Source organism: Amblyraja radiata, chromosome 5 (genome assembly GCF_010909765.2).
Source record: "Amblyraja radiata isolate CabotCenter1 chromosome 5, sAmbRad1.1.pri, whole genome shotgun sequence".
Taxonomy (NCBI): Eukaryota; Metazoa; Chordata; class Chondrichthyes; order Rajiformes; family Rajidae; genus Amblyraja; species Amblyraja radiata.
This window is the reverse complement of record NC_045960.1, coordinates 86408061-86420337: the sequence shown is the minus strand read 5'-3', so window position 1 is coordinate 86420337 and position 12277 is coordinate 86408061. Positions and strand designations below refer to the sequence as shown.

At 42.1% G+C, this 12277-nt stretch overlaps 1 protein-coding gene across 2 annotated transcripts in view; it reads right to left on the bottom strand.

Annotated features, from left to right (window-relative positions):
- Positions 1 to 4001, bottom strand: part of pxdn (peroxidasin) — a 220355-nt gene extending 216354 nt beyond the window's left edge. For both annotated transcript variants that reach the window (XM_033021677.1, XM_033021678.1), the window contains exon 1: positions 3738 to 4001. In XM_033021677.1, the coding sequence (XP_032877568.1) occupies positions 3738 to 3910 (173 nt within the window). In that variant the 5' untranslated portion in view covers positions 3911 to 4001. The remainder of the gene's footprint in view (positions 1 to 3737) is intronic.
- Between the last annotated feature and the right edge of the window lie 8276 nt (positions 4002 to 12277).

The following is a 12277-nucleotide window of genomic DNA, read 5'->3' as shown; positions in this document are numbered from 1 at the left end:
ATATCTGCAATGAGGTGCCAGGGATCAGTCTCAAAATAAGGGATTACACATTCACAACTAAGAACACAATTTTCCACCCACATAATAATTCTGAATTCCCGGGTTGGGGGGGCATATGATGAAATAATGGGTCGACCAGGCTTGTATTCACTGGAATTTAGAAAGATGAGAGGGGATCTTATAGAAATATACATTTTTTAAAGGATGGGACAGGCTAGATCCAGTTAAAATGTTCCCGATGTTGGGGGAGTCCAGAACCAGAGGTCACAGTATAAGAATAAGGGGCAGGCCATTTGGAACCTAGATGAGGAAAAGCGTTTTCACCCAGAGTTGTGAATCTGTGGAATTCTCTGCCACAGAAGGCAGTGGAAGCCAATTCACTGGATGTTTTCAAGAGAGAGTTAGAATTCGGAAAATCTGGAAGTGGAGGCGCTGTTAACAGCTGCGGCTCGCCTGCAGTCCGTCTGTCTTTACTTTTTTCTGTTGTTTTTTTTTTGTCTTGTTTTGGTTAAGTTTTAGTTTGTTGGGTTGTGTTAGAGAGGGGGGGGTGAAACATGTTCTCTGTCTCTTCCTTCGGGGGAATGCGACTTTTTTGTGTCGTATCCCCCTTCTCTGCCTCCGTCTGCGCTGAGGCCTAATGGCGGTGCTGGCGGCCTCCAACCTGCGACTGACCCCGAGGCTCCGGAGGCAGAGCCAGCCAGGACTTACCAACGAGAGGCTGGCCGTCTACGGGGCTAAGGCAGCGGTGGCCCGACTTGCTGGTGCGGCGTTCTGGCTTTCGGCAGCGGCCTGGAGCTGATGCAGCGGCTCGGAGCTGAGACTGCGGGACCCGGAGCTGGGGCAGCGGCCTGGAGCTGGGGCGGCGGCCCGGAGACTGCGGGACCTGGAACGGCGACTGCGGGACCCGGAGCTGGGGCGGCGGCCCGGAACGGAGACTGCGGGACCTGGAGCGGAGACTGCGGGACCTGGATCTGGGGCAGCGGCCCAGAGCTGGGACGGCGGCCCGGAGCTGATGCTGTGGCGGGCCGTCTCGGAGCGGAGACGGCGTTCCGGCTTTCGGCGGCGGCGACATCACCACAGAGGTCCGCTGGACTGGAGAGCGGCATCTTCGGCCTGGATCGATCGCCTCAGCGCAGAGGGAGAACAAGGAGGGAAGGGACGGTGACTAAGACTTTGCCTCCATCACAGTGAGGATGTGCTTGGGAACTCACTGTGGTGGATGTTTAATTTGTGTTTATTGTATGTTTTGTTATTATTGATTCTGTGTATGACTGCAGGCAACATAATTTCGTTCAGACCGAAAGGTCTGAATGACAATAAAGGATCTATCTATCTATTAGCTCTTAGGGCTAAAGGAATCAAGGGATATGAGGAAAAAGCAAGAATGGGGTACAGATTTTAGATGATCAGCCATGATCATATTGAACGGCGGTGCTGGCTCGAAGGGCCAAATGGCGTACTCCTGCACCTATTTTTCTGTTTCTATAACGAGTCTCAAAATTATCCACTGAGTAAAGTTATTCAGGAGAGAGGTGAACATGTTTTTGAACAATAAGAACATCACAGATATGGAAAATGATTCCGATGGAAAATGTAATTCCTGACCTTAATGAATGACATTACAAGTGCAAAAGGGTGTATACTTTTTCAGTTTCATGCCTCCTCATCTCACTATTGCTGCTGATTTTTCTAATTACTCTTCTGTCTTGGCAATTCTCTTGGCAGTTGTGGTTAGAAACAAAAAGCCTCCTTCAGATTCCCTGAGAACCACATGAATGGGTGGATCAGCTGTTTTTTCTGCCTGCCACTTCGGGTGTTTGAACTAAGAATATCTGCAGTGGTTACAGTAAAAACACGTTCATTCCTGTCAGAGAGCTCATTGCCACAATACTCCTCAACGTAATGTTGGAGTAAGCCCCTTCTTTTAGAGGTGACATTGAATTGGAAATAGTTGGAAGGCTGCCGGATACATGCCCATAAATCATGGACCTTGTAGCATTTCACATCAGTGGTTGAAAGACTAAAACAAAAATAACGTACAAAAAAAACACAACAAACATGATCAAGTCAACACATGGAAGTAACCAAACATGCAAACTCTGAGTGAAACAATCTTGCTCCAACTGTTGCATCCCAACAAAGAATGATTTTGCATGACAACTTACTGATTTTAAAGATAATGTGTTTCTCTAAAACCCTTTACTGGGTAAAAGATTAACATAGTCCACAAACGAGTGCAGTCAAACTCAGTTACATGCATATTAACCTTCTGCCCTCACCGGAATAAGAGCATCCATTTAAGTAAATTAATATTAAGTGAACCAGATCCTACACCAGCGCAAGGGGTTAAGGGCAAGTGAGGAATACATCATTCTCAGCTAAAAAAAAATCTGCACTCAAGTCATTAGATTTATGACGCGGATTGCTGTCTACTCCGTTTAAAACTTGGTTTTCGAACTAGACGATTTGGGTTTTTTTTAAGCTGCAAGACTAATGGGAGCATTGCAGCCTCTCCCAGTCCAGACTGCTGCAAACATGTGTATTCCACGGTGGGACTGAAGTCCAGTAAATGTGGTTTGTGCAGCTGTATGTACTTCGCTGGAAGTTTTTCTTCCCAAGAGAAAAAAAAACTTTTACAGATTGTAAGTGTCCCTCTAAAAATAAGCTGCAGAGAAAATACCAGGAAAGGGTGTTGGGGGGGGAAAAATCAATCGGCCGACTCCAAAGTTCCATTACATGTACAGTGATTAGGTTTATGATCAAAAGTGCATGTAAGTGAAACTCCTTTTGGCATTTTAAATACCGTTATTTTAACTTTCTTGAAAAACCGCCACTTATGTTTTGTTTTTGACTGATCTGGGTCCAGTAGTTAACGACAGTTTCCAGGTCATGGTCGGAACATTGCTTTTTACTCCGTCGAAAGCGTGCTCAATGGGTCAAATCGCACTCAATGGAGATAAGTACCAAACTGCAGGGCAACTCCAGCGGGTTGCTTTTAATAACATTTTAGATCTTTGTCGTTTATAACTTTTATAGCTAAACCTAAATGTGCATGACTGTTTTGTTATTGTCCCCCCCTCCCGCTCTTATGACTTGATTTCAGATCACATGATAACACCTTTAAACCATGGTCGTGCAGATCATGAGCTGAGCTGCCAACGTATACTCCTCACTCTCAGCATCATTACGCTACTCATCATTTATCATCTCACTTGTCACCACATCTTCATTAATGCATTTTGCTAACTTTGAGAGAAAAGCTTTTTAAATATTAGTTAGAAAATTAGATAGTTGAATCTGCAGAGAATTCCAGAGGTGCAATAGAAAACGATTCGAATATCTACATCCAAAGTAGAAACAATGAACTGCAAACGTTGATTTCCAAAAAAAGTAGAGTAGAGTTAGTGTAGAGTAAAGCTACAGTAACTCAGTGGGTCAGGCAGCATCCCTGGATAACTTGGATCCATGTTCCGCAGAGATGCTGCCTGACCCGCTGAGTTACTCCCTGGCCCGCTGAGTTACTCCAACACTTTTTACCTCCATCCAAAGAAATGTTTTCAAATTACTGAACTTCTGTAAAACTCTCTATTCCGTCTACTCCCTATACCAAAGCTAGACCGAATTGCGGTTTTAAGATAAGAACCAGCTCTGTTGCATCTAATCCCTTCTTCAATGCAACAAAGCCTTTGCTCTACCCTCTCCCTTGAAGCGCTGCAGCACCGCCGCTCCATACTCACAGGATTGTGGTTTGCGGGGAGACGGCAGGTATATTCTCCAGCATTAAATGCATGCACCTCACGGTGGTGCGAAAGCAAAGGCAGCGACTGGGGCACGCGGTGGTAGCCTGCGGCGCGAAAGCGACGAGGAAGAGCCATGCTATGGAGAGCAGAGAGCGAGTTTTCCGGGGCATCGTCGTGGCCGCTCTCACTCGACTGTGCTTGCACGGCTACTCCGCGGGCAGGCAGGCAGGCGAGAGGCGCAGGGGAACAGCCCGCCCCCTCAACCAAACCCGCCACCTCGGCATTGTGACGTCGCCCGATTGACAGCGCGAGCCCGGGCGCCGCGCATTCAATCAGCGGAGAGCCCGCCCGCCCACCCGCCAGCAGGTTTGGTTGCGCTCCCCCCCCTCGCCTCGCGGTTAGAGCCCACTTTCGCTTCGCCACTAGTCCCAGGACGGGCGCAATCCTGTAGGAGCCTGCAATGCAACCATGTCTCGCAAAGGAAGACCCTTTCCGTCTCGGCCCCCAGATAATCTAAACCCCCTGGTTTATATATATTTATGGAAGGAGAGGGTGCTTTTGTTTAATGCATCTCGGTTGTTTAGCTGGAATGGCGGCTCCTTGTTCCGCCCCGATCATACAACGCTGGCCAATTCCGCTCCGGGCTCAATAGGAACCAAAGATACTAGAACCTTTGATAGGAACACCAACAAAAGTCCCAATGTTTTTGTAGGAAGGAACTGCAGATGCTGGTTAACCGAAGATAGATACGAAACGCTGGAGTAACTCGTCGGGTCAGACAGCATCTCTGCAGAAAGGGAATAGATGACGTTTCGGGTCGAGACCCTTCTTCAGACCAATATTCCAATAACTCCAATATGCCCAGATTTTAATACAAGGGATGATGACATATAGAAGGATGACAGAAGTACAGTATGCATGAGAGGTGAAGAAGGTTTAGCTCCTCCTGTAATGATTATGCCCCTTTCCCACTCGACAGGGCTCAGGTTCCCACACTCCTTTTCCACTCACTGGAGCCATGATCCCATTCTCCCATTCAATTCAGCTGGAGCCCAGATCCTGCACATTCTCCTCTCCTGAGTCATGATCCCACATTCCCTTTCAATTCAATAGGAACCCAAGATAGACACAAAATGCAGGAGTAATTCAGCATGTCGGGCAGTATCTGCCGCAAAGGACGAGGTGACGTTTCAGGTCGGAACCCTTCTGCAGACTGGGATCCACTTCACAAAAGGAACCCCGTTCCTACACTCCTGTATAATGCAACTGGACCCTTGATTGCACAAATAAATTTATGGTGAATATAAATGGAGAGAAATTCAAAGAAGAATTCAATTCAAGGAACGAATGATTCTTGCAAACTGAATACCAAGTGAAATATGGCAGACGGTTGAGATCAGAAATCTACCTTTATGTCTGAAACAATTGAAAATATTCAACTGGTCAGACAACTGTGTGTAGGGAGAGCAGGAGAAACAGCAGATCAGCAGAATCATAAAGGTTTTTCTCTCAAGAAAGGCAGAGTTGGACAGATAGTTTTTTACAATGGATCTATTTTTCATTATGACACAGAAGGAAAACATTTCAATCCAACAAGCCTATGCCAACTCACAAAACAATTCCATTCCACCACTCATTTTCCCAATAACTTTTTTCTCTTGTTACCATCAACTGTGCAAACATCCATCCCCCTCTTCACCAACCTCCACTTCCAGTCACCCCCCACCCTCATCCTAGAATTTCTATATGTTGGAGGAAGAAATCCAAGCCATGGAGTCATTTTCATCCCATGCACATCATTGAAGTTATAGGATAAGGCAATGTGCAGTTTTGTATTTAGTGCCAAATTGAGATACCACCTATTTATTAGTTACAAAAGTAAGATGCTCTGAAACAAAGATGAATGATGAGGAATGCAAGGAAAGGGGGCTTATACAGTGCAAACTTAGGACAACACATCCTTTAAAAGATGCTTGGACAGGTAAATGGATAGGAAAGGTTTAGAATGAGCTGGGCAAATGGAACTAGCTTTGATGGGGCATCTTGGTCAGCATGGATAAGTTGAACAGAATGGCCTGTTTCCATGCTATATGACGCTATGACTCTAACATGTCACTCTGGATACATGGTAACAGTTACAATATAGGGAACATGGTCGCTTATTAGCTGCAAGCTTCCAGAAACTATAATGTAATCACTTGTGATTGAGGATGACTATATTGAGCCAGAACCAGAGATAACACTCTTGTTCTTCTTTTATGCCTATCTGAGTGACAAACAGGGACTCCATTTTAGAACACATCTGAAACCCAACAGTGCGCTGGAGTGTTCACCTTGAATGATCTGTTCGAGTCTCTCAGATTCAGTGCTGGAGTAACTCAGCTGGTCAGGCAGCATCTACAGGACCAAAGAAAGGTCCCAACCCGAAATGTCCATGGTCTCCAGAGATGTTGCCTAACCCGCTGAGTTACTCCAGCATTTTGTGTCCATCTTTGCATTCATTCAGTGCATTGCACTTGACAAAATACCAAAGGAGCTCACTCATCACTATACTGCAACATAATGCAAGAAAGTATGAAAGCAGTAGCTTGCACGGCTGTGTCCAGCAAATGATGGGGAGACAGATGGTCAAGTATTATATCACTGAAGAGACTGAAAGGTCACCCATTCATTCTATCCAGAGATGCTGCTTGACCACTGAGTTATTCCAGCATTTTGTGTCTATATTCGGTGTAAACCAGCATCTGCAGTTCCCTCCTACATATTATATTGTAGATGTTAGTGAAGAGATATATTGCTAGTCAGGATATTAGTGAGGAGACTTCAACATCATAGGTCTTTAGAAGGCATCGTGAACAAAAAAGCAGTAGGTAAGCATATCCATAAATTAATTTATATTTTGTGCATTTTCATCACCTTAATAGGGCAATGGAACAGTACTTTGCATTCCATGTATTGTGTAATGAGAACATAAGGAATGATTAAACAAATAAGTTCCTGCTTGAAAATAAAAAATAAAACAAAGGATAAATGATAATTATTTTTCAGTATTTTACAAAAGATTACATTAAATTGGGCAAAGATGCTTGAAGATCAATAATATTTTGCAGATTCTTGATGAAACAGGTACTTGCTGTTTGGTCTTGTCTGAGCGATTTGTTTCAATTAAAGATAAACATAATTGAAGTTTGATCCATGAGAGTAAATGGTAGCAATGTTACAAAATTTTGAGATTTTAAAAATCAAGTCTGCAATTTATCCCATCAGATAAAGCATAAAAATAAGTTTAATTTGACACCTAATTCACTTTCATATCTCAAGTATTTAAAAAGTTATGGCCATTTTCATACTCGGAAATGAGCATCTTGTTCCCTATTGATTTTCTATGGACATAACAAAAAAGCTGTGATCGTGGACAGTCAAAAGCCCATAACTTTCTTAGAAATTAAGAGAACTGAATGAAATTTTCAGTTATCATAGATTGAAGCATTCTGAAACAAATATAAAATAATCTTACTTGGATGACCTGAAATTAAAGCATATAATTAGTTAGTTACCTAATTGTAGCTAATTTCAAACTTCAATTACTAGATCTAAACATCTATCCATTTCTTAATAATGATTAACATTTTTAAATAGCCTAAGTTTCCAAATAATATTCACAAATAATTCACAATAAAACATGATTTTTAAATCTCATTTACATTAATTTATAGGCCAAATGGAAGGAATTTAGTGTTTAATTGCTGTAAATTAAAGTCCATTTAAATCGGCTTTCTAGTGGGATCCTGTGAACGCGCTGGTTTAGAACATTCACATTGCGGTAGATTTGTGCCCTCAAATGCCCAGAAAAATACTGTGGGATATAATGGGCCCAAAATTAGCTACTCGCAACATTAAACTTTGTATAAAGGGATCTTAAGAAGCCCTTTTTAACGTAAAAATAAACAGCCTACCTTCCGTTTTCCCCTGTATGAGATCCGGCCGATTGCCGGCGGTCGGGGGTTTAGAGGTTAATTTTTAACCTTACTATAACAATTAAATAACGCCCTTAAAACTAATAATAGCTCAAGCGAGGGAATCTTCCAGCGATTTTTCGTTAATAATTAACTAGGCTGAAAAACCTCGATTTGAACAGCCTAGGGAAAATCGCGTTTTAAACCCGCCCCCCTCTAAACGGCACCAAAATCGCGCACACGGGCTGGGACAGATTTTCAGCGACGCTTCAGGTACGCTTTGCAACATACCTATAAATGGCAATTTAAAGCATTGAATTCTCTTTAAAGTTATTGGAACGCTAACAAAGCAAATATTTAATGGTGTTAGTACATAAACTAGGAAGTTTATCAAATAGAGTAAAAGTGGTTGTAAAGTTGTTAAAGTATTGTAAAACTTGGAGGCAATTACTTCAGAGTTTGGAACGAGAGTAGTGATAGTACGTACTCATTTTGTCAGGCTGTGCCTTGTAACATCTCTCAGGGATCTGCACTGGGCCTTGAACTGATTATATAATCATAGAGTTATACAGCACAAAAACAGGCCCTTTGGCCCAACCTATCCATGCCGACCAAGATGTCTACCTGAGCTGGTCCCATTTGCCTGTATTTAGCCCGTATTCCTCTCTCATTTTCCGATCACTTTATCTGACTCAAAGTCTTTAAAAAGTAATAGTATCTAGCTCTACTACATAATCTGGCAACTCATTCCACATACCCACCACCCTCTGCGTGACAAATGTGCCCTTTAAGTCCTCTTTAAATCTTTACCCCCTCACTTTAAATCTATGCCTCTAGTTTTGGACTCTCCTATCCTAGGGAAAAGACTCTAGACAGTGTACCCTAGCTATGCCCCTCATCCTTATAGACCACCGTTCAGGTCACTCCTCAGCCACCACTCCAGGGAAGACAGTTATAGCCTATTTAATGTCTCCTTATAACTCATGTCCTCCAGTCCTGACAACATCTTTGTGAATCTACTCTGCATCCTCTCTGGACGAGTGAGATCCTTCCTTATAACGTGGTGACCAGGAATGCACACAGTGCTCCAGGTACAGTCTCATGAATGTCTTGTGCAGCTATAACATAGCATACCAACTGTTATGCCCCACCAATGAAGGAAAGGATTCCATACACCTTCTTCACCACCTGTTTAATTGTGTTTCCACTTTCAGGGAACTATATATTTGTACCCCTAGGTCTCCCTGTTGAACAATACTCACCTGGGTTTTGCCATTCCGTGTGCACCCTGCCCTGGTCAAGATGCATAGTTTCGCATTAATCTGAGTTAAATTCCATCTGCAATTCCTTTGCCCAATTTCACAGCTGAACTAGAATCTTGGACAACCTTCTCCACTGTCTAATATACCACCAACTTTGGTGTCACATGCAAACTTATGAATCATGCCACCAACATTCTCATCCAAATCTTTAATAAAAATCACAAGCACCAAGGTACCCAGCACTTACAGGCTTCAAATGTGAAAAACAACCCTCCACCACCTCTGGCTCCTACTGACAAGTCAATTTAGGTCCACATGGTTTACCTGGATCCCATGTGATCTCAACATCTGGACCAGCCCACTATGAGAGACCTTGTCAAAGGTTGTGCTAAACATAATGGAGCCAAAAGTAATCATTTTGGTCACCTCTTCAAATTAATGAAATACGATTTTCAATTCATAAAGTCATGTTAAGTGTCCCTAATCAATCCCTCCCTTTTCAAATTGTGTTTCACTAATTATAATTTTCCTATCACTGATGTCAGCAGTTCCCTGACTTCTCCTTGAAGCCCTTCTTGAATTAAAGCACAACATTGGCCATCCTCCTGTCTTCAGTACCTCATCCACGCTTAAGAAAGATACAAAATATCTGCTGGGCACCAGCAATTTCTTCCCTTCCCACGAACAATTTATTCCAACACATTTGGTCAAATCGTAGAGATTTATCAACCTTTGTGTCCTCAAGACCACCAACACCTCCTTTTATAATGTCAACATGATTCAGGACATCAGTGTTCCCTTACTTGAACTTACTAGCTTCCATGACCGTCTCCACAATAAATACAAAGGAGGAGTGCTAATTTAAGACTTCACATCTCCATGGCTGCACACTGATCCGTAAGGGGACCTATTATTTCCCTAGTTACTATTTTGCTCTTAATATACCTACAGAATCTTTTAGGATTTTCCTTTATTTGCCAAGGATAGCTCCCATTTTGCTCCTCTGATTTCCTTCGTAAGTGCACTTCTACATCCCATCTCCTAAAGGGATTTACTTGATCCAGCTGCTTATGTTAGAAACATAGACATAGAAACATAGAAAATAGGTGCAGGAGTAGGCCATTCGGCCCTTCGAGCCTGCACCGCCATTCAATATGATCATGGCTGATCATTCAACTCAGTATCCTGTACCTGCCTTCTCTCCATACCCCCTGACCCCTTTAGCCACAAGGGCCACATCTAACTCCCTCTTAAATATAGCCAATGAACTGGCCTCAACTACCTTCTGTGGCAGAGAATTCCAGAGATTCACCACTCTCTGTGTGAAAAATGTCGTGACATATGCTTTTTTTTTTTTTTCTTGACCAGTGGCTCTATATCCCTTATCAACAGAGGTCCCTAATCCTGCGGCACTGCTCTTCACTCTAATATAAACATGTTGGTCCTGAACTCTCCCTAGTATTAAAAACAACCCTCTTTCAGGCATCCCTTTACCTTCAGACTGTCTCCCCCAATCAACCTTTGCAAGTTCCTATAGAAACATAGAAAATAGGTGCAGGAGGTGGCCATTCGGCCCTTCAAGCCAGTACCGCCATTCATTGTGATCATGGCTGATCGTCCCCAATCAATAACCCGTGCCTGCCTTCTCCCCATATCCCTTGATTCCACTAGCTCCTAGAGCTCTATCTAACTCTCTCTTAAATCCATCCAGTGATTTGGCCTCCACTGCCCTCGGTGACAGGGAATTCCACAAATTCACATCTAATACCATCTAAATTAGTCTGGCCCTAATTTAGGACTTAAACTTGTGGACTAGTCCTATCCTTGTCTATAATTATTTTACGAATTATAGTCACTTCCCCACTGACACATCAGCACTTGCCCAGACTCATTTCCTAAGAGGATTAGAGAGTTATGTATTCAAGTCTGCTGTTGGCAATAAATTATTTGGCACAGTAATTTGTGTAAATGGGAGCGGAAAGATTCATTGGGATATTGATATCTTTTGAGCAAAACACTGCTTGATGGATTTCAATTATGGAAAATGTAAGTTAATCCAGTTTGGACCTAAGAAAAATATACTCATAGAATCATTAAAAAATCAAGACACTGAAGAAAAGCATCAGCTCATTAAGTCCTCACTGGTTGATAAAGAACTCTGTGACCTAATCCCACCTTCCCACATTTGATTCATATGCCTGCAGGTCACAGGTCTTAACATCCAAGCATTTTATAAATGTACCTGAGGGCAGTGAGTTCCAACCCCCCACCAGGTACATCAGCAGTGCTTAAAGTCAAGGAACTACAAAGGCATTTGTGCAACAATTTGTTGTTTCTTAGTGCTTTTAATTATTGTTATTTTGATGAATTAGATCCTCCAAATAATAATGTTAGGTACATATACTATTGGCACGCCAATGCCTTAAATGTTGCTTACAGTGAAGCCAATTGCAGTACTTAAATGGTGTTCTGACTCACTTCTGCTAAGTCTGCACTAACTGAATGCCAAAGATAATAGACACTGTTCATGTCAAAATATTTTAGTGAACCATATTATGTATGCAGATGATCTTGTGGTCTTTAGTCTATCTAGCGCTGGTCTCCAGTAGCTCCATACTATATATTCTGCGTATGGTGTGGAACATGATATTAAATATAATTCTTGTAAGAGTGCTGTTATGATCTGTAGAACCAAAGATGAAAAATATCTAAAATGTCCTGATTTTAAATTGTCTGGTGCAGTAGTCAGTTTTTTAGAAGCTATCCTAAGAAATCATATGTATAAATTCATTTGCAAGATCAATGACTCTAAAAATGTAATTATCGTTGCCTCGTCAAACATAAGGTTTAGCATTACATGCTATGAATCCCAGTTGTGGAGACACTGGTATCGCTGTCTCGTTGTAGGACACTGATTTTTCTTTTTTATTCTGGATTTTAAATCATGTATTGTGCTTTTTTTAAATATATAATTGATGACGCTTTTATAAGTGATATACTAAGATTTTATATGTATTTAAAATAGAATAGAATAGAATAGTAGAATAGAATAGTTTCTTTATTGTCATTGTAACATGAACCATGTACAACGAAATTGTAAAATGTCAGCCAGTCACTCTTCGCCCCAAAATCGATGTTTTTATATGCAATGTATTTTTATGTAATGTTCCTTGTCTGGACCTTGAGTCCGAAATAAAGTTTATTATTATTTTTATGTCATTGAGTTTTTACTTCCTACAATCCAGTGCCTATGATTATTTGTACATATGAGAAGAGCACTCTTGTCACAGCATTTCTGTTCACTGTGACAACCTGGAAC